Below are 21,745 nucleotides of genomic sequence, written 5' to 3'. Positions count from 1 at the left end.
CGCGGCGGTGGTGGAGGCGCGGGGCGGTCGGGGTGCGCGCGCGAAGGTAGGGCGCGTGGGGCGGCCGGGCTCGGGGCAGCCGGTGTGCGCAGCAGCGGGCGCGCGGCGGCGGGGTGCGCGGCGGCGGTGGTGGACGCGCGGGGGCCGGCCGCGAGCGGGCGCATGGGTAGGGAGATGGTCGAGCGGGTTTTTTTTCACAATTTCTGATCTAGAATTTGGGCTGCGGCCCGATTTAGGTTTCGGTCCTTTGCCGAGGGCCCAGATCCACGGCCCCCGGCAAAGATTTTTTATTTTTTTTTAATTCTTTGCCGAGGGCCACGGGCCAGGCCCTCGGCAAAGAGCCCTCGGCAATTTTTTTTGGTTTTTTTAGCCCAGTTTTTTTGTGGTGCTACAATACATTGTTTTGAACTCAATTTTAAAACTTAGGCCAATTTTGATTTTGTTTTGTATATTTCCTTAATTTATTTCGATTCTTTGATTTTTTTTTCGAATATGTCAAATTTGAACTGCAGGTGCATAGAATATTACAATGTAGTGTTTCGAAAAATATTATTCATGTTAATTGGTGCATGTTGAGTCCCTATCCACGAACTCGCATCAAATTTTCACGCATCTTGTTCGCGTAACATGACGACCGACTTGCCGAAAAAATGTTTTAAAATTATATAAAATTCATACGAAGTCCGAAAATCACGAAACTTGGCGAGATGTCATGTTATCGCATGTGTAGGCTGTGGTAAAAAATTGAGAAGGCTTCGAGCGAGTTGCGACGTCGGATGCCTGAAACCCAGACATCTCCACATGTGATTGTCTTACCTCCTCTCTGGCGACGGCGAGTAGTCAGGGTGGAATCGTTTTCTCCATGCGGTCTGTTGAAGATGAGGGTGACAGCTACCGCGTCAGCATCCTCACCGGTATAATGACATAGACTTTTATTTTTGGACGGTAACATCAAGGCGGAGATGATGTCGCCGTCATGGAATAATTTTCTCCTATCTCTTCTCTGTTTTATAATGGTTAGATCTGGCCACGATGAAGGACCAGGGAGAATACGTTTCAGAAGTCTTCCTCATTCTTCGGTGGCAGAAAGAAGAAGAAAAAAGAAGACACCAGAAAGAAGAAGTTTTTCAACTCCGCCTACACGAATGTTGGCCATCGTTCGTTGGGCATATGTTCTCAGACCTTTTGCCGAGTGTTTGCCTGTGCGGTCATCCATACTGCAAAGCGCCGTACATGTTTGGTTTTGAGATCTGGAACTATTCACAGCGTGGGTATAATTTAGGTGGTGTTTAAATTCAGGGGCTAAAGTTTATAGGTGTCACGTTGGGTGTCACATGGGAGTATTCAGATATTAATAATAAAACAAATTACAGAAGTCCTCAGTAATCTGCGAGACGAATTTAGTAAGCCTAATCAATCCGTCATCAGCACATGTTTACTGTAGCTTTATTGTAGCATCACATTATCAAATTATGGACTAATTAGGCTTAAAAATTGTCTCGCAAATTAGTCGTAATCTATGCAATTAGTTATTTTTTAGTTTATATTTATGACTCCATGTATGTCCAAACATCCGATATGATAGAGACTAAACTTTAGGGGAGGAACTAAACAAGGCCTTAGATGAAAATCGGTTTCTAGATATTTGTGTAATCCAGAGTGCATGTAACATGTTGATGTACTGGTTATTATCTAATGTAATTCTTCTTTCGTCGAAAAAAAAAAGACGTACTAATAGTACCACTCGTGCTTTCATGAAAGTTGCCGCTTCCCTTTCTCCATACTATAATCTCCATGCATGTAGCCTTTGCAAAATCAGCCTCCAAGAAATCTGAAAGAAAATCTCAGCGAAATTCACAGAAAATTAATTGAGGCTCGAACGGAAAGTGGTGAGAGGCAGAGTTTAGTCATGTTGCGGGAGCTCAAGAAATCATGTCTCAATTGATGCTGAAAGGTTTCTTATATATTGCACGTACATTGATTATTGCACGTACAGATATGCCTCACAATGGGAATTGGATGGTTTAAATAACTAGATGACATGGAACGCTGATGACGTGGAGGGCTGTGGATTGAAAAAAAAATACTAGTGGGGTTTTGCTTTATAAGAGTATAGGATAGGATTCTTGTTATCTCCAGATGACGCCCATGGCTTCTTTAGCTCCACGACAACGCCAAGGTCCATTCACGCCGCTGCAAGACCCTCCTGGACTCTGGCGCATGTAGACCATATACTAGACTCTCCAAACCGCCATGTACCCGACCTACCTCGGTATATAAGGGGAGGTCGGATCCTATAGAGAGTCGAGAACGATTCCAAACAAAACAGATCATTTCAGTCCTCACCGGAACAGCTCGAGCTCTGCACCGAGAGTAGGGCCACCTTGAGAGGAGTATCGAGAGCTTCTCCACCCTTTTCCATTGTCATCCTCCTCTCCGATGAGGAGACCTCACCGCCGACGAGCCAAGGATCAGCACCGAGCGATCCCCTGCCAAATCTCTCTCTTACAATATGTTGTAACCTCCGATTTGGGTACTCTTGAATACAAAGATCCTCAAACTGCTGGACGTAGGGCCCTGATAGCCCGAACCAGGATAAACCTATATGTCCCTTGCGTGATCTTTGAGTTCTTCCGTGTTCTTGAGTCCACCTGAGCCACCGGAGACATCACACTCAATGGCATCCGACGAACAACAATGCTTACCGCGGTTTCGACCCCTCGACACCAGGCTATCGCATGCTCGCTCACGCATCGGTCGCCCGAAGTTTCCCACGCTCACATGTGCATGGGGTGGACCTAGTCCTGCCCTCCCTCGCGCGCTCTATCCCCCTTCCCGCTGTGAGCCAGTCGTACATGCAAGAGCAAGAAGGAAACTACTATATTTTGATTGATTGATCCGGCGAATCCCGTCATCAGCGCCCTCAGGATCAATCACACGAGGATTACATCACGCGATCACCTCGCACTGCCAGTTACACAACCGTCCTCCCTCACCTCACCCTCGTGCGCAGCCCTCACCACTTGCCCTTGTGCGCCGCCCTCACCTGCTCGCCGCTCGTCTTCGACTTTGCTCGTCGCACACACCGTCGCGGCCGTCACCATCGCCTTGTCCACACTGACCCGCTTCCTCATCCTCAGGCCGCCGAGCTTGACTCCCTGCTCTCCGCGATAGTGGAGAGGCAGCATCAACGGATCGTGCACCGCCTATGTTTCAAACTTTCAATCCAGGTGTTCCCTCTACTGTTCATGGTGAAACAGTACTGTTCGTCTTCCTGGTCTGGTTCAAGGCACACGGGTGGTTCAGGGGATTAGTTTGACACATACGAGGTAGTTTGCTACTTAACTAAACCTTCTCCAAATTCAGCTTGTTTGAAACATACGTGGCAGCCATCAGCCACTAGGTGAAGGAGCACCATGATCACAGACCAGAGGTGTATTCTTGCCATTCGTCCTAGTCGTGGATGGAATTACACGGTCAACATCTTTTTTTTATCAAAGGCTTATAGCCCAGCTTATATTGAAAGAGGAAAGTACTGCTGGAGTACCAGCTTAGAAAGAAGCAACCTAACAAAAAAAAAAGACACCCTAAACCTCTAAACCACTCTAGAAAAACTCTCAACATCCACCCCAAACAGACCACAAATGAGAGAAACTTCATTACACGGTCAACATCGGTGTCTATGGCTCTCTCTCTCTCTCTTCACCACAAAACAAGAATCATAAGTCATATTATTTAAAAACAAAAGGGAATATGGGAGAGCAGCTTGGCCGGCAGTCATCCGCCCCTCTTGACATGGAGAACAACAAAAACCACCGCTCCAAGTACTACTGCGGCAATGGCAGTCGTTTTCACCACATTGTATTGTGTCTGTTGCACTTTTCCGCTGTAATACAAATATTAGTACATATAAGAAACCAAAATATAGATAATGAGCATCAAATATTCAAAAGGCTTACATTAAATCGTCTTGAGACTTAAGATTCTTTTCTTCTAAAACTTCAGTTCCTTCTTGACCGACTGCTGCCCTTTCCAGACACTAGAAACATAATCAAATTAATATTATAAACAAAATCCAAAAATTTTAAACAGGAAAGAATTTTGAGTTTTTTTGTACTGTACCTCTTCCTTTAGAAACACAACATCCACCATTACACCAGCCTTAAATTCCTCTAATCGATGTCGCAGTTTTCTTATGCATTCATCAACATGTATGCCATGATTTGCTAGCTTAGTCCCAAATTCCACTGTTTGCTTACTGACTATAGTTTCTAAGTCCTGCAAATTATATGAAATATATTGATTCACAGCTAAAAGAAGCAGAAAATATCTAATCAAATATTTTGTACGATCAGCCATGACTTGCTCATTTGTTAATTCTCTCTTACGTGAAGCATCGGTGCATTGTGACTGCATTTCTTGATTAACTATACTACGAGCAGTAATTACTTCATCGTCATCACCTACATAGTTGTGTTTGAGTTAAAATAGTAGCAAGACAAACAAAACACACAAGATATCCATCATCGATCCTCTCATTGTATATAAACCTACAGAAAGATTCGCCAACACAAAAATGTAGGCATTGATGACATATTAATAACAGTTAAATTACCTGACAGCCGATTGGATATAAGTATATCATTTGCATAGAGTGAATCATTCCTATGCAACCAGTCATCTGTTTCATTAGGATCCATATTTTCCTTGTTTGATGCATCCTGACCATCTAACAATTGTGATACAACACATATAAGAAACATCAATAGTAATATCTATATTATTATTCACCATCATTTCTACTATACAACCATTGGTAGTTTCGGTACGCAGTTGTTGCTCCTTTCTTCTTTTATATGCTTCTCGACGTTTTTTATTTTTTTTCGTCCCTTTTCTCTTGAGACATTGCGTGTCATCGAGCCTTATCTCTTTCTCCTGCGTTGTGCAACATCGCTTCCTACAGTGTTACATCCATATACTATTGATTATCATTTATATAATATAAACAATAGGGTGTATTGAAGATAATAATTGCCCTTCTATTTTGGTTACCTCCATTAGTAGTGTTAGTCTTGTCTCGCAATGGTGCAGGAGAGGCACTATTTTCCATTGAAATGTACCCACAATTTAACCTCTTGTCTAATACGGTAACCATTAGTTGAAGAACATGAAAGATGACACATATAAATATAAATATTCCAAAAAATGCTAAACGCAGTTTATCCACTCGTCTAACATGAAGCACAATAGTTTGAATATACAGTATAAAGCAAAACAACTATATAGGCTTGGTATACATAGGTTGGCTAAATGAACCTGCTGTCATCATTGGTTTATAGATTATTCTCTACTCCATCAATGAGGTGATATTTGCAAGAGAGGTCAGCGCTGTGTTTTTTTTTTTTTGAAAAGGTAGCTTGCTACAGTGTATAATTATATATATATTGTATCGTATTTCATACTGAATTTCTGTTGTAAACTATAGTTTCTGATATGTGGTTCCACATGAGTGCCCCTTTTCCGACAACTCTATTCGAGTGCTGATGGCAAAGGTAAAGCTATCATGTGTAAGCAAACCTATCAAGTGTATGTTACTCCCAGGTTTTCAGTTTACAGAAACAGTGCTAACCATGAATTACAAAACAAAATAAAGATTGAACTGCAGAATACTAACCTTGATGCTCTGATTTCACTGTCAAACAACCTAGGCCAGATGTACCTGCACATGAATATCACCTCTTAGTATTTATGGGATGATAATTAGTTTCTAGAGCATGGCAGTGTGCTGCAAGAAGCAAAGAGGTGGCAGTAGACTAAGTGCACTATAATTTTTCTAAATTGTATTCATGCTGCACCAGGCCAAATGCAGTAGTGACTACACAACCAGGTGAAGGCATATGTCATGTTGCAGTTTGGCAGTTTGCTGCAAGAAGCAAAGAGGTGGCAGTAGACCAAGTGCACTATAATTTTTCTGCATTTTATTCATGCTGCACCAGGCCAAGTGCATTAGAAACAGGGTTCATTAGTGTGTTTCTTTTTTTCAAAAGCATTTCGTATGTTTGGCGTACGTACTCAATCTAAAGAAGAAAAAAAATCTACCAGAAGAAAAAACTCTTTAAGCTCCACAATCAGCCCAGCTCCACCGTTGCAGTTCACACGAAATCACCTGGGAGCTCCATTGGCTGATGCAAGTGGATAATGCCTTTTTTTTTAGCACAAGTGGATAATGCCTTTGAGTTCCCATTAGCACACATAACATTACACGGCAAGAGCTTAGAGGTAGCATAAGCAGGGTACCTTTTTACATAAGTCACAAGGATTCTTTGAATACTTAATACAAATATTAAAAAAAAAACATGTCTGCCTTATATCTTACTTGTTGGATCTACTAATTCAACAAATTATAGGGTTCTGAACTATCACAATGGCACTTGCAGAAACTTAAGGATTCTGATCCTCCACATTGGCCTTTGCAGCAACCAAGCTTTGGCCTTCGCAATGACATTCAAGCGAACTGTGCATTAAAAATATCCCATACATCGCCACGGCAGTCAAAACACACAAAATACCATTTACTAATCGATCAAATTCAGCAGCATCCCTGCAGGTCAGGAACAAATTTTGATAAAATGAATCAGAAACAAATATGATGAAATGAATATACCAACAGCACAACAAAAAGAACACAGTAAACGAACAATAGAAATGAGTAAACCTACAACATTCAGTTTGCTATTATTGAGCATGATACAATGCATTTTCTAGTCGTAATTGCCAAGCGAAAAAAAACCCAAGTGAAGTCTGAAGTAATAGAAATGAAATAACCAGCAAAGAACAAGGAGAGCCAGAATCAATGACAGCTAGCAACACATCCAAACACCCTGCCCACTCTGATTCATAAAAACTCGACCTGCGGGGGGTTATGACAGCCCCGAGGGTTTTCCCTTTAAGAAGATCTTCTCACACAGATCGAGAAAACCCCCGAAACCCCGCCCCCATCCTGACGCAACGGTATCTGTTGCCCTGTGAGAACCGGGCCGGGCCATAACTGCGCTTTGGCACATGGGGACGGGCGAGGGGATTTTTTTAACCATAGCCTGAAATTCGCTCCCACGGGGAGTCGAACTCAGGACCTGAGGAGTGCCGCTGGGTCACCTAACCGTCTGAGCTAGGCGCCCTTTGGCCCCACTCTGATTCCTAGCTTGGCAAGGCAGCACAATGCTTGGCAAAGAATCCAACCATCACTCAGTTTGCATATTGAAGAGTAGATAACTGATTCAAAACATGCTACAGTGCATTTTCTTGTTGTAATTGCCAAGCGAAAAATCCAACTAAACAAATAATAAACGTATAGTTGTGTCTTATGTTATTTGACTAACAGACTAAGTTGCCCGGTACAAAAAGCAAACTGATGCAGAAAAAAGAACTAACACATAACATTGCCATCTTAGTGCTTCAAAATTACTTGTCAGCCGCCATTGACTTTGCTTTGAACACAGGATGAGTTGTTACATGTCATTTATTAATTATTGTGTTGAATTTGATTTGAGTTGGTACTTGTACCATTAAAGTTTGTATTCTTTCCCAATCATTTAACTTAGACGAGCAAGATTTTCCAGTTTCACCTCCAAAACTAACAAAAGCAACTTCATTGAGAAGCGGTTAATGTGCAAATAATTAGGAAACACACTAAGAGAAGCATATGTGCAGAAAACAAAATAGTGGTTTATTCAACCAACACCTTCATGTAAGTAATCAGGAAACTTACTTGTCCATTTCAGCCTTCCAAGCTGCAAGATCAGCATTAGCTTTGTCTGTTAGGTTTTCCAAGAAAGCTTTGCGACGTTCAAAGTCAGCACGGACATCTGCACTTTGGGCTTCCAAATTAGCACCCCTGGAAAATTTCTTGATGGCTTTCAAATGAGCTTCCATAGTTGCCCTCTGAGCTTCCCAATCAATATTGTGCTTGATTATTTTTGATGAAAAAGTTCGCTTCGGTCCTCTAACAGAATCAACAGATGCTAGCTTCATGGGATGGGTGATAATGGATGACATGCCAGTTGTTGGGCTTCTTGCTTTAGCAGAAGGATAGGAGAATGAGAATGTGCTGTTGTACCTTGCAACCTTTGTAGGGAAGGACCAGAAGTCATAATCTTAAGTTACGATCGGAAAATTAGCAGAGCAAATAAAACTGATTTGAACCGAGCTACATTATTATAAACATTTAGATTCTTAAATATGCATAGATAATAAGCAAATAAAGTACCACTATTAGGTCATAATAATATATAAAGCAAAGAAAAGTTGGCCAGCTACAAATGTAAATGTAGCCCAACAACAATGCAACATGCATCTCTGAACAACATATAGCCCAACAAGATCAATTACACATATAGCCCAACAAGATCAATTACAAGCTTGTGCAATCATCACGGCAACAATCCGCAGCACACATAAGGCAGGGAAATTGAGAAAGCTAGTACTTTACTTACACTGCCATGAATCACGTGGTTACTCAGAACAACAGTGCTAGGATGTGCAGGTAGTCCACGGAGATGGTTACTGAGGGTGGTGCCACCATCCTGGGAGTCATAACAAGATTAGAGATTTCAATCAGTGGCCTCTCAAAAACTTCAGAAATTCAGCCTCTTTCAGCGCAACAGAGAAAGCAACAGAGAGTTTATGAATTCACAGGTTAATTGGGAAGCACCGTGCTACAGCTATATGGGAAAAGAAAAACTGAGGGCTCTAACGCTGCTTTCTTGAAAGGGCGACAACAAAATGAGAATTTTTCGTTTCTCCCTTCCAAAAACAAAAATTTAAAACTTCCAAAAACAAATTTAAATTTAAAGTGGAGAAAGAAGCTCACGAATGTCGTGAAGGAACAATAAGAATTCAGATAAGAGAAAAGAAAAACAATACTGTCACAATTGGGATGGGGCAGCTCGATACAAAGGTGTCCACAACTTCATTGATAATTTGGAATCCAAAATCCTATCCGTTCAAATTAACACGCATATAGCTCTTATACGTACCGATGCAGTAGTGCGGATGAGCAGAGCAGAGGCAGATGAGAAATGTGCCCCAAGGAGGTTCCTCGATCTAGATGAATGGGAGAGTTTCTCCAACATGAAGCGTCCGGCCATCTCGGTTGCCGGCTGATGAACCTGAATTCAACATAAACTTGTGATTAGATCAGATCCAAATCCATGTATATACACTTGTAATTAGATCAGTTCCGGATAAAAATAGCCAAATTGACGAAGGTAGGGTTTGGGTTTGGTTGCTAGGTTTCGCGCAACGGGAGGGGAAAGGAAAGAAAGGGAAGGGAAGGGAAGGGAAGGGAAGGGAAGGGATGGGCATACCCGGTGGGTGATCGTCGCCGGCGAAGGGTCCGACGAGACAGTCAACTGGCTAGGGCGGCGGCGGGCGACCAGCCGCGTCGCCACGATAGAGAGGTGTAAAGGCAGGGACGCAGGGTAGATGGTGCACCGAGGCTGTTTTTGGTTGCATATAAGGTACGTTTGTTTGCCTGTGCCAAGTGCTGCGCCGGGACCCGGGAGTGCGAGTAAACCACGACGTGTTTGTGATAGCCTGCTGTTTGTCTGAGTAAATTGGGCTTCGTTGATGAAGGGGTCCTATAATTGCATTGTTCAGCATCGGGGCAAAAGATTAATATGGAGAAATCCTCCATTCATTTTGCTAAAGGCGTCAGGCAGCAAAGTCGTGATGTTATCAAAAACGAAGTGGAGGTTTATAATGAGGCTTTCTGTGAAAAATATCTTGGTATGGGTTCAAATGTTGGAATTGCTACAAACGGTGCCTATAAATATTTTTTTTAACCGAATCAGCAGGAGATTCCCGTACTTTTTTTCCATTAAATGAAGAATGGCATTTACAAGGTTTCAGAAATACGAGGCTTTCAAGCCCAAAAATAAAAGGAAAGTAAAACTATACAATGAAGCTATCTCTCCAAGCAATGAGGGGTGTCTGCCTGCTTGACTTGGCCTTAGTACAGACTTGACCAAGTTCTTCTTTGAAGTTCCTCTTTCAAACATTGATATCAACCTGAGCATTATCGAAGATGACTGCATTCCTTGACGTCCATATTACCCAACATGATGTTATAAATATTTCTCTGAATATGGGATTCCCAAAGTTGTCTCTAGCTTCAATTATCATGTCTAAAGTTTTGAAAGGTTCATATTCCAGTGAATAGGGATAGAATTCCAACAGCTTTGGCTGAAACCACATTCAAAAAATAGATGAAAACTTGTTTCCTCATGGCCACCATTGCACATAACACAATTATAGTCGTCTAGCTCCATATTCTTTCTTCTCAACAAATTTCTTGTATTCAATCTATCTCTGATTAGGAGCCGAAAGAAAAATTTATGTTTGCCTAAGTTGCATGAGGCCTGGAGCCAAGAGAAAAGAGGGGAAGCTTCTGAATTACCAATTAGTATATTGTAGGCCTTTCTACTACTGAACTTCGAGTTGCCCCAGGAATATGACAAGTGTCTGAACATTTTCATCCCAATCTCTTTCCTCCGGTAACTAGTCAATCTCTTCCAGCTGTCTTGCAGCTTGTGAGGACAATGGCAGTCTAAAAATTCTGTCAACTTCTTGACCAAGAAAGTATCTTATGGAGCATTTTGGCTTTCTGGTGAAGGAATAAAGCTGGGGGTATGTATCTTTGAGATTTTGCCCTGCCAACTACGTGTCCAAAAAAGAGTTGTGTTGCCTCTGCTAAGATTGCAAACTGAGAAGCTTTGGAATTTATCAAAAAGTTTGATGATATCCTTCCACCAGAAAGAGCCAACTAGACTTCTGATATGTGTCTTAGTGTTGGAGTAGAATTTGCTCTCCATGTCAATGTTACCTAGGGTAATTCTGCATTATTATAAAATTTATCCAAATATTTCATCAAAAGTGCATTATTCTGACTCTCTATATCAATAATCCGTAGTCCCCTTTCAGTGGCGGACCTAGCCGGAAATATGAGCTAGGGCGGATCATTATGTACAGATACAAAACTTCGCCGATATACCGGTCTAACTATGTATACAGAGGCTTAATTCAGCCATTTTAATTCACCGATATACCGGTCTTCATACATATGTATGTATGTATATATATATATATATATATATATATATATATATGTATATATATATATATATATATATATATATATATTGTAATATCACATAAAAATTATGTTCTAATATATGGCTGCCGTTTTAATTCAGCCATTTTAATTTGCCGAGTTGGAGCGCCGCCGCCGTCCGCCGAGCGCCCGAGCTAGAGCAGCGACTGCGATGTGCGATGCGAAATTGGAATGCACAGTGCGCCCCTGCCCCTTCGCCTAGCCCTAAGGGCCAAAATGGGCCAGAACCAGAAAATGGGCCTTGTTAGTTGTTGGCCAGATGGCCCAGCACCCTAGCCATCTTCTATTCGTCTTCAACCTCACGACGGCGGTGCTAGCTCGACATCGACGGACTCAGGGATGCTGTCGCCGACCGGAGAACTGAGGGGTAGTAGTGGTGCTCGTCGGTGATGACCTAGGGCGGCCGCCCAAGCTCGCCCTATAGGTCGGTCCGCCTCTGTCCCCTTTGATCTTTAGGTTTGCAAGCTGTCTTCCCCTGCAACTAGACATGTTCCTTTTCTATTTATGTCTCCCTTTGTTATGGCAAGTGGAGCCGGCCCAGGGCCACACGGTACTGTAGCACACAGTGTTGTAGTGCGTGAACAGATTAGATTAGATTGGTTTGGTTTGTTAGGAAAGAAATATGTTAGATTGATTCGATTATGATATTTCCTTAGGGGTCAAGTCAATCATCTCTATAAAAAGAGAATCATGTATCAGTTATACGCAAGCAAGAAGCAACAATTAAGTTGCTGGCTTCCCCTGGCAGCCAGCCGTCCCTGCCCTCCCTCCCTCGTGTGAACAGTACCCGTGGGTACTGTAGCCTCCCTCTGCTCTCTCCCTCTCGATCCTGGCAGCCACGTAACACCCTTACTTCAAAGGCAATGCTTCCTGTAAGATACTTGCGAACCAACATGAAGGTAAAGAACGAATCGACCAATAAAATAGAAAGAATTTTACAAATAAAGCTAATGCTTGCGAACAGATCAGATGCTCCTTGATCGGTCATGTATGAGAAATACTATTCTCTACATAGAAACATAATATTCTGCATGCAACTTGCATAGAAACATAATCTCTGGATCTCTTCATCAATCATCAAGGTCTATGTAGTAACAGCACGGAGATCTGAGGGAAGCCCTCGCATCTAGCGACTCCCCCCCCCCCCCCCCCACCCCCCAACCGTTGGTCCCCCTCTCTCCCCTCTTCGGCATATCGCCGAAGGTCAGAAGGAGTGGGGATCCATTGTTTTTAATAAGTTTTTTTAGTAGATCGAGTACTTAGGGTTAGGGTCTCTCTATACCAAGGTTTTTGGTTTTAGCCCTCCTCCTCTCTGGCGACGGCGAGTGGGTAGGGTGAAATCGTTTTCTCCATGGCGGCTCTGTCGAAGATGAGGACGACAGCTACAGCGTCAGCATCCTCACTGGTATGATGACATGGAGACTTTTATTTTTGGACGGTAACATCAAGACGGAGATGGTGTCGCCGTCATGGAATAATTTTCTCCTATCTCTTCTCTGTTTTATTGTGGTTAGATCTGGCCACGATGAAGGACCAGGGAGAATACGTTTCAGAAGTCTTCCTCATTCTTCGGTGGCAGAAAGAAGAAGAAGAAGAAGGAAGACACCAGAAAGAAGAAGTTTTTCAACTCCGCCTACATGAATGTTGGCCGTCGTTCGTTGGGCATCTGTTCTCAGGGCTTTTGCCAAGTATTTACCTGTGCGGTCATCCATACTATAAAACGTCGTACAGGTTTTGTTTTGAGATCTGGAATTATTCACAACGTGGGTACAATTTAGGTGGTGTTTAAATTCAGAGGCTAAAGTTTAGAGGTGTCACGTCGAGTGTCACATCAGAGTGTCACATGGTAGTGTTCGGATAGTAATAATAAAACAAATTACAGAAGTCATCAGTAATCTACGAGATGAATTTAGTAAGTCTAATTAATCCGTTATCAGCACATGTTTACAGTAGCTTTACTGTAGCACCACATTGTCAAATTATGAACTAATTAGGCTTAAAAAATTCGTCTCGCAAATTAATCGCAATTTATGCAATTAGTTATTTTTTAGTTTATATTTAGTACTCCACGTATGTGTCCAAACATCCGATATGATAGAGACTAAACTTTAGGGGAACTAAACAAAGTCTTAGATGAAAATCAGTTTCTAAATATTTGTGTAATACAGAATGCATGTAACGTGTTGATATACTAGTAATTATCTAATACAATTCTTCTTCGGTCGGAACAAAAAAGGCGTACGTAATAGTACCACTCGTGCTTTCATGAAAGTTGCCGCTTCCCTTTCTCCATACTATAATCTCCATGCATGTAGCCTTTGCAAAATCAGCCTCCAAGAAATCTGAAAGAAAATCTCAGCGAAATTCACAGAAAATTAATTGAGGCTCCAAACGGAAAGTCGTGAGAGGCAGAGTTTAGTCATGTTGCGGGAGCTCAAGAAATCATGTCTCAATTGATGCTGAAAGGTTTCTTATATATTGGTTTGTAATGGATGAAGTGGGCAACTGTTTCAGCTGCGATATAAATATTTTTATGATAGCACTCTGCAAGTGCTTGGAAGGAGAAAAGACAATAGGAGATGGGGAGACATCACTGCGTCCATTGATTATTGCACGTACAGATATGCCTCACAATGGGAATTGGATGGTTTAAATAACTAGATGACATGGAACGCTGATGACGTGGAGGGATGTGGATTGAAAAAAAAAATTAGTTGGGTTTTGCTTTATAAGAGTATAGGATAGGATATGATTCTTGTATCTCCGGACGACGCCCATGGCTTCTTTAGCTCCACGACAACGCCAAGGTCCATTCACGCCGCTGCAGGACCCTCCTGGACTCTGGCGCATGTAGACCATACTAGACTTCCTAAACCGCCATGTACCCGACCTACCTCGGTATATAAGGGGAGGTCGGATCCTACAGAGAGTCGAGGACGATTCCAAACCGAACAGATCATTTCAGTCCTCACCGGAACAGCTCGAGCTCTGCACCGAGAGTAGGGCCACCTCGAGAGGAGTATTGAGAGCTTCTCCACCCTTTCCATTGTCTTCCTCCTCTCCGACGAGGAGACCTCACCGCCGACGAGCCAAATCTCTCTCTTACAATATGTTGTAACCTCCGATTTGGGTACTCTTGAATACAAAGATCCTCAGACTGCTGGACGTAGGGCCCCGATAGCCCGAACCAGGATAAACCTATATGTCCCTTGCGTGATCTTTGAGTTCTTCCGTGTTCTTGAGTCCACCCGAGCCACCAGAGACATCACACTCAATGACATCCGACGAACAACAACGCTTGCCGCGGTTTCGACCCCGCGACACCAGGCTATCGCACGCTCGCTCACGCATCGGTCGCCCGAAGTTTCCCACGCTCACACGTGCGTGCGGTGGACCTAGTCCTGCCCTCCCTCGCGCGCTATATCCCCCTTCCCGCTGTGAGCCAATCGTACATGCAAGAGCAAGAAGGAAACTACTATATTTTGATTGATTGATCCGGCCAATCCCGTCATCAGCGCCCTCAGGATCAATCACACGAGGATTACATCATGCGATCACCTTCGCACTGCCAGTTACACAACCGTCCTCCCTATCGCACACCTCACCCTCGTGCACAGCCCTCACCACTTGCCCTTGCACGCCGCCCTCACCTGCTCGCCGCTCGTCTTCGACTTTGCTCGTCGCACACGCCGTCGCGGCCGTCACCATCGCGTTGTCCACACTGACCCGCTTCCTCGTCCTCAGGCCGCCGAGCTTGACTCCCCCCTCGCCGCGATAGTGGAGAGGCAGCATCAACGGATCGTGCACCGCCTATGTTTCAATCTTTCAATCCAGGTTTTCCCTCCCTACTGTTCATGGTGAAACAGTACCGTTCATCTTCCTGGTCTGGTTCAAGGCACACGGGTGGTTCAGGGGATTAGTTTGACACATACGAGGTAGTTTGCTACTTAACTAAACCTTCTCCAAATTCAGCTTGTTTGAAACATACGTGGCAGCCATCAGCCACTAGGTGAAGGAGCACCATGATCACAGACCAGAGGTGTATTCTTGCCATTCGTCCTCGTCGTGGATGGAATTACACGGTCAACATCTTTTTTTATCAAAGGCTTATAGCCCAGCTTATATTGAAAGAGGAAAGTACTGCTGGAGTACCAGCTTAGAAAGAAGCAACCAAACAAAAAAAAAAAGACACCCTAAACCTCTAAACCACTCTAGAAAAACTCTCAACATCCACCCCAAACAGACCACAAAAGAGAGAAACTTCATTACACGGTCAACATCGGTGTCTATGGCTCTCTCTCTCTCTCTTCACCACAAAACAAGAATCATAAGTCATATTATTTAAAAACAAAAGGGAATATGGGAGAGCAGCTTGGCCGGCAGTCATCAGCCCCTCTTGACATGGAGAACAACAAAAACCACCGCTACAAGTACTACTGCGGCAATGGCAGTCGTTTTCACCACATTGTATTGTGTCGGTTGCACTTTTCCGCTGTAATACAAATATTAGTACATATAAGAAACCAAAATATAGATAATGAGCATCAAATATTCAAAAGGCTTACATTAAATCGTCTTGAAACTTAAGATTCTTTTCTTCTAAAACTTCAGTTCCTTCTTGACCGACTGCTGCCCTTTCCAGACACTAGAAACATAATCAAATTAATATTATAAACAAAATCCAAAAATTTTAAACAGGAAAGAATTTTGAGTTTTTTGTACTGTACCTCTTCCTTTAGAAACACAACATCCACCATTACACCAGCCTTAAATTCCTCTAATCGATGTCGCAGTTTTCTTATGCATTCATCAACATGTATGCCATGATTTGCTAGCTTAGTCCCAAATTCCACTGTTTGCTTACTGACTATAGTTTCTAAATCCTGCAAATTATATGAAATATATTGATTCACAGCTAAAAGAAGCAGAAAATATCTAATCAAATATTTTGTTTGTCTAACTTCTACCCCAAACTAGAATACCGCTTAAACCATTACCTCCAACAGTCAACTAGTGCAATTTGTAACATTGGGACAAAGAATTGTAATACTGAAGCCAGGGATGTCTTTGATATTCACCTTGTGTGTCTGGTCCTTCAGCAGTTGTTTCTCAGCCTCTGCCTTCTCAAGTTGGTCCTTAAGTTCCTTGATCTCTTTCTTGGACTGCTCCAGCTGGTCCCTGAGACAGTTCTCATTCTCAGCCTGGGAGAACTGAAAATTATTTGAGGCGAGTACAATCGATGAAATATAAGCCCATGTTCACTCAGTAATCTAAACAGCAGAATAACACATCTCAATAACTACTGAACTACCTCTAGTCATGGCTCAATACAGCACAAAATTTGAAAGATATAATGACTAAGACAAAATATACCATAGTGAACAGCATTTTCTCAATAAACTATGGATGTCTTTGATATTCACCTTGTGGATCTGGTTCTTCAGCTGTTGTTTCTCTGACTCTGCCTTCTCAAGTTGGTCCTTAAGTTGCTTCATCTCTTTCCTGGACTGCTCAAGCTGGTCCTTGAGACTGTTCTTCTCATTCTCAGCCTGGGAGAACAGAAAATTATTGAAGGTAAGTACAATTGATCAAATATAAGCCCATGTTCACTCCGTAATCTAAACAACACAATAACACATCTCAATGACTACTGAACTGCCTCTAGTCAAGACTCAATACAGCATGAAATTCGGAAGACATAATGACTAAGACAATTCATTGCTGCCCCATGAGGCAGGTGCAGCGGACCTCTCTGGGAACACTTCTCAGAATGTTGTGTTAAGAACGACTTCCCCAAGGACGGAGTTTATCTCTAAAGTAACCAAACCAGTGAGCACCATCATACCTTCTCCTTCTCCAATCCCAAAACGAAGACAAAAAATCCTGCCATCCAACTTTGTGCCGAGGCGGAGTCGTCGTGTTGCAAAACTTCCCCCGGCATCAGATTCTAAGGCGGCACCCTCAGTTTGCAGGCAACTGGGTTTTGTAGATGGTGTTGAGAAGGTGTCGACCGATTCTTTGGAGCATTACGCTCGTACTTCATCCGTTATGTCGTGAGCATGTAAAGGCATCAGCAGCCCTGTTTGGCTGGAGTGCACCCCCTTGCGACAAGGTGCGTCTGGTGGATAGCATCTCTGACAGCCGATTTTTGGCCTAGCTGTTTCTTGGTCTTGACTGGTCGTTCTTCCTTACTTTTAATCAATGGGGCCGATTAATTTCTTGATATGGAATGCACGTGGTCTCAATGATAAAGCGCGCCGTGATGTGGTTCGTCAAGTGGTTCAGTCTTGTCAATCAACATTGGTTTGCCTACAGGAAACGAAACTGGCACATATTTCTCATCGGGACGTACTATCTATTCTGGGTCAAGATTTTGGCTCCTTTATCCATCTCCCTGCTCAAGAAACGAGGGGTGGAATTCTGGTGGCCTGGCGCGATGGTTCTTTGTCTGCTGAATGTCATCGAGTTTATCGTCATTCGGTCTCAGTAAAATTCCAGGCGGATGGTGAGCAAGCTTGGTGGTTTTCTGGGGTTTATGGGCCTCACTTGGATGTTGAGAAACCAGCATTTCTTGAAGAGCTACGAGAGGTTAGGAGTCACTGTGCTGGTCCTTGGATGTTAGCTGGTGATTTCAACATGATTTACAGCTCCGAAGACAAGAATAATGACAATGTGAACAGGGCAATGATGGGGCGGTTTCGCCGTTTCGTTAATGATTTGGAATTGAAAGAGATACCTTTGCTGGGTCGGAGATATACATGGTCTAATGAGCGAGAGTCCCCTACGCTTGTCAAACTTGACAGAGTACTTTGCACTGCAGATTGGGAAGATATGTATCCAGATTGTATTCTTCAGAGTCATGCAACCGAGATGTCTGATCATTGTCCTCTTGTGCTTGGTCTTAATGATAGTATCAAGGGAAAGAAGCGGTTCCTTTTTGAAAGCTACTGGATACAGTTTCCAGATTTTCTGGACACGGTGCAAACTCTTGGGCTGAACCAATCCGAGTCGCGTGTCCACTGGAGCGTATTTCCATCAAATTGAAGAGGCTTACACGCGTTTTGCAATCTTGGAGCGCAAAGAAGGTTGGCCACATAAAAACACAGCTAGCTCTAGCACGTGAGGTGCTGCACAGACTAGAAATGGCGCAAGACCATCGGTTATTAATGCCAGACGAGGATTGGCTTAGAAGGGAATTAAAGCGACATTGTTTGAAGCTAGCTTCCTTGGAAAGAACCATGGCAAGGCTCCGCTCCCGGGTTAGATACCTCAGAGATGGTGATGCAAATACCTCCTTTTTTCATAAGCAGGCTGCATTCCGAAAAAGAAAGAATTTTATTCCAAAGCTTATTGATGGTGACAGCGTGGCTACAGCCCAAGAAGACAAGCACAAGATCATGTATGATTTTTATGAGAATCTACTTGGCACGGCTTCAAACAGGTCACTGTCCTTGGACTTGGAGGTTTTTCACAGGGAGCGTATGGATTTATCTGCACTTGACAATCTGATAACGGAGGAGGAAGTTTGGGAAACGATTAAAACTCTACCAGCTGATAGAGCTCCGGGTCCAGACGGTTACACTGGCAGGTTTTACAAGGCGTGCTGGTCGGTGATTAAGGCAGATTTCATGGCTGCTATTATCACACTGCAGCAGGGGGGATGCTAGGTGTCTTGGTCTCCTCAATGCACCCTATATCACCTTGATTCCGAAGAAGTCTGATGCTGCAATGGCCAAAGATTTTCGCCCGATCAGCTTGGTACATAGCTTTGTGAAATTAGTAACTAAGGTTCTTGCTAATCGCTTGGCACCACTCATGGATTCTATGATAGCAACGAACCAGAGCGCATTCATTCAAGGGAGATGTATTCATGATAACTTCATGTTGGTTCAGCAAAGCGTCAAAGTCTTACACTGACAGAAGGTTCCTAGCCTTTTTCTCAAGCTTGATATCTCCAAAGCCTTCGATTCAGTATCTTGGTTTTCCTTATTGGAAGTGTTGAGACATCTGGGCTTTGGTATGGCTTGGTGCAGTTTGGTCTCGAATTTATTATCAACCTCCTCTACTCGCATTCTCCTGAATGGCGAACCAGGGCAGCTTATACAACATCAACGAGGGCTGCGACAGGGGGATCCCCTCTCCCCCATGCTCTTTATAATTGTCATGGATGAACTCAATAGCTTGTTTGTGAAGGCAGGAAGTGAGGGGCTCTTGCAACCTCTATCTCAACGTGTCTCTGGGCAAAGGTTTTCTCTGTATGCAGATGATATCGCTTTATTTATTAAGCCAATTGAGGAGGAGCTGCAGATTACAAAGGATATTCTCAGGATTTTTGGCAGTGCTTCTGGGTTGCAAACTAATCTTCAGAAAAGTAGTATCATACCCATTCGTTGCGAGGAACCTGCCTTGACAAGTATCAATAGTATTCTGCCCTGCTCTATATCAGAATTTCCATGTACGTATTTGGGGCTGCCACTGTCAAACAAGAAACTTCGGAAGTCTGGTCTTATGCCTTGGGTTGAAAAAATTGCAGATAAGCTCCCAGGTTGGAAGGCGTCACTCTTGAGCAGGGCAGGGCGTGCCACCATGGTCCGCTTTGTCCTCTCTGCCATACCTGTGTATCTACTGATAGCTCTAAACGTCCCCAAATGGTTCATCAAGGTGATAGATAAGTTCAGAAAGGGATTTCTTTGGAAAGGACAGGCTCAAGCTAATGGGGGATGCTGCCTAGTTGCCTGGGTGAAGGTAATCAGACCATTTGATCTTGGTGGACTTGGTATTCCTAACTTGGAGGTCATGGCCTAAGCATTACAGTTGAGGTGGCAGTGGTTTAAAAAGACTAGAGCTGATCGTCCACGGACTGATTTGGAGCTCCCGTCTCACCTGAATTCTTTAGCGCTCTTCGACATCGCGATTATCGCAGAAGTGGGTATCAGACCATTTTTATGCCTGTGGTACTTGTGTTCTTTGCTTCGAGAATAACTAGTCTCGTGAACTGTTTCCCTTTCAATCAAACTTCATTATAAACAGGACATGTTGTAGAATGTTGCCAATTAATGCCTCCATTCTAAATTATAAGACGTCTTGCCTTTTCTAGATACATAGCTTTTGCTATGTACTTAGATATACACTATGTCTACATACATAACTAAAGGAAATGTACCTAGAAAAGCCAAGACGTATTATAATTGGGGGGGGGGGGGGGGGGGGGGGGGGGGGCAGTATTAAACTCAATTAGGATACTGTGAGACATTTTCTCGATGGACCTTGAACCCTGAGATGTTTCTAAGATGATCCTGTTAGGTTGTTGGAATCCTCAATTGACTAAGCAAAGTATTGGTTGGTGCAAAACATGGCGGAAGTACATTTTGGACAGCTTTTCTGGTCAGAAATATCACAAACTTCCAAAGGAAGTGAAATCCTATCTTGGGACAGTTTGGGCAATCCACAATGACAGTATATCTAGCTAAAACAGTATGCTATACTGAACCAAATTAAAAAAAAAATACAACACCACATAACATTCCTTTTACATACTAGATTTCATTAGTGCAGATCTGCCAGCTGCAGCACAACTAATGAATAACAACTTTTCAGTTCAATTTGAATGGCTAGACTCTAAAGCAAGTCTGCAAACCATGATACACGCCAAGGCATAGGTGAGAATTAATTCAATTGCCCATTCTTAGTAATCTAAATGACACTGTGATGTATATCAGTTGACTTCTAATATTCCAATGGACCAACAATCGACTGAGACAAAAAGAATCTAGTGATACGTTTGTGACATGGTTAAGAGTTAAAAGCAAAAAAAAATACCAGGCCAGGGTGTGCACTGCTCTCCATGGGCAACCCATCCATCATCGTTGGGTCCTCTAGGCGCTTATCCTCATCCTGAGCCCGCTCGTGCAACGATCAGATCCGTAAGAGAGCGGAAATTCAAGTAGGAGAAAGTTTGGTTAGGGTTTGGGAGAGGCGGAGTGCGCATACCTTAAGGGTATTCTCCATACTCCCCTTCGTTGGGTCGTCACTGAGCAAACGCCGCCATCCGCCGGCCGCCGTGGCTGCAGAGGTCGGCCGGAGGCGCGCGGGGAGGGAGGCGAGCGCTGATCGGGTCGCCATGGCTCTGGCGTGGTCTCGCCGCCTTGCGCCACTGCTCGCCACCTGGGGTTTTGAGGGGAGGCCGGGAAGTGTGAGTGGTGGGGTCCTGGTGTGAGCGTGGGTTGGCACTTGGCACTGGAGATTTTTTTATTATTATTTTTAACACTTTTTTAAACTAATTTTAAATTTAACACTGTTTATTTTTTTTTTCAAAACTAACGTCTGTGCCGCACCATATATGGTGACGTGGTGGGAGGATGACATGGCGATGACCGAGACTGCTGACCGGTGACGTGGCAGGGTCTGCCACGCCACCGATCTTGACGCGACGCCGCCGCACCACGTCACACGGCGCGGCCACCTTTGACACGGAGAGACGGATGGCCCATGCTTCCATAGAAATAATCTGACAATTCTGTTGCTTGTGTCACTCGATTTTTTGGCCGTCCGATTGCGGGGCTCACACACCATGCC

The 21,745-nt window shown here is 43.4% G+C and overlaps 3 protein-coding genes across 10 annotated transcripts; all 3 read right to left on the bottom strand.

Moving 5' to 3' along the window:
- Positions 1–3,528: 3,528 nt before the first annotated feature.
- Positions 3,529–5,660, bottom strand: LOC136462504 (uncharacterized). Of its 4 annotated transcripts, XM_066461607.1 has the most exons (6): positions 5,053–5,660; positions 4,812–4,957; positions 4,616–4,729; positions 4,123–4,278; positions 3,960–4,039; positions 3,529–3,886 (listed from the first exon to the last, which is right to left on the bottom strand). In XM_066461607.1, the coding sequence occupies exons 2-6, from the start codon at positions 4,914–4,916 to the stop codon at positions 3,778–3,780; spliced, it is 564 nt and encodes a 187-aa protein (XP_066317704.1). In that variant the 5' UTR covers positions 4,917–4,957; positions 5,053–5,660; the 3' UTR covers positions 3,529–3,777. The 4 variants fall into 4 exon arrangements, with proteins under 4 accessions (XP_066317704.1, XP_066317702.1, XP_066317705.1 ...); XM_066461605.1 differs by having other exon boundaries at positions 4,123–4,463; positions 4,616–4,957; XM_066461608.1 differs by lacking the exon at positions 5,053–5,660 and having other exon boundaries at positions 4,812–5,039.
- Positions 5,661–6,231: 571 nt separating this feature from the next.
- LOC136462503 (uncharacterized) lies at positions 6,232–9,500 on the bottom strand. Its single transcript, XM_066461603.1, has 5 exons — positions 9,366–9,500; positions 9,036–9,167; positions 8,493–8,582; positions 7,769–8,124; positions 6,232–6,601 (listed from the first exon to the last, which is right to left on the bottom strand). The coding sequence occupies exons 2-5, from the start codon at positions 9,144–9,146 to the stop codon at positions 6,442–6,444; spliced, it is 717 nt and encodes a 238-aa protein (XP_066317700.1). The 5' UTR covers positions 9,147–9,167; positions 9,366–9,500; the 3' UTR covers positions 6,232–6,441.
- A 5,912-nt stretch (positions 9,501–15,412) lies between these two features.
- On the bottom strand, positions 15,413–21,361 carry LOC136462501 (uncharacterized). Of its 5 annotated transcripts, none has more exons than XM_066461598.1 (7): positions 21,161–21,361; positions 20,990–21,064; positions 16,594–16,719; positions 16,249–16,380; positions 15,898–16,053; positions 15,736–15,815; positions 15,413–15,662 (listed from the first exon to the last, which is right to left on the bottom strand). In XM_066461598.1, the coding sequence occupies exons 1-7, from the start codon at positions 21,290–21,292 to the stop codon at positions 15,557–15,559; spliced, it is 807 nt and encodes a 268-aa protein (XP_066317695.1). In that variant the 5' UTR covers positions 21,293–21,361; the 3' UTR covers positions 15,413–15,556. The 5 variants fall into 5 exon arrangements, with proteins under 5 accessions (XP_066317695.1, XP_066317696.1, XP_066317698.1 ...); XM_066461599.1 differs by having other exon boundaries at positions 16,249–16,371; XM_066461601.1 differs by lacking the exon at positions 15,898–16,053.
- Between the last annotated feature and the right edge of the window lie 384 nt (positions 21,362–21,745).

This window comes from Miscanthus floridulus, chromosome 7 (assembly GCF_019320115.1).
Source record: "Miscanthus floridulus cultivar M001 chromosome 7, ASM1932011v1, whole genome shotgun sequence".
NCBI classification, from domain to species: Eukaryota; Viridiplantae; Streptophyta; class Magnoliopsida; order Poales; family Poaceae; genus Miscanthus; species Miscanthus floridulus.
Note: the sequence above shows the minus strand (reverse complement) of the source record. Positions and strands in the feature narration are given on the sequence as shown.

Bases quoted from the DNA above. Each gene is read 5' to 3' on its own strand.
- LOC136462504 (XM_066461605.1), bottom strand. From the start codon at position 4,763: ATGTTTCTTATATGTGTTGTATCACAATTGTTAGATGGTCAGGATGCA. The intron at 4,464-4,615 runs GTAATTTAACTG...ACAACTATGTAG, and splicing joins TATATCCAATCGGCTGTCAG to GTGATGACGATGAAGTAATT. The intron at 3,887-3,959 runs GTAAGCCTTTTG...TTTGTATTACAG, and splicing joins AAGTCTCAAGACGATTTAAT to CGGAAAAGTGCAACAGACAC.
- LOC136462503 (XM_066461603.1), bottom strand. From the start codon at position 9,146: ATGGCCGGACGCTTCATGTTGGAGAAACTCTCCCATTCATCTAGATCG. The intron at 8,583-9,035 runs GTACGTATAAGA...TATGACTCCCAG, and splicing joins TCATCCGCACTACTGCATCG to GATGGTGGCACCACCCTCAG. The intron at 6,602-7,768 runs GTAAGTTTCCTG...CCTGACCTGCAG, and splicing joins TGGAAGGCTGAAATGGACAA to GGATGCTGCTGAATTTGATC.
- LOC136462501 (XM_066461598.1), bottom strand. From the start codon at position 21,292: ATGGCGACCCGATCAGCGCTCGCCTCCCTCCCCGCGCGCCTCCGGCCG. The intron at 16,720-20,989 runs GTATTTTTTTTT...CTGTTCTCCCAG, and splicing joins GCAGTGCACACCCTGGCCTG to GCTGAGAATGAGAAGAACAG. The intron at 16,381-16,593 runs GTGAATATCAAA...AATAATTTTCAG, and splicing joins TGAAGAACCAGATCCACAAG to TTCTCCCAGGCTGAGAATGA.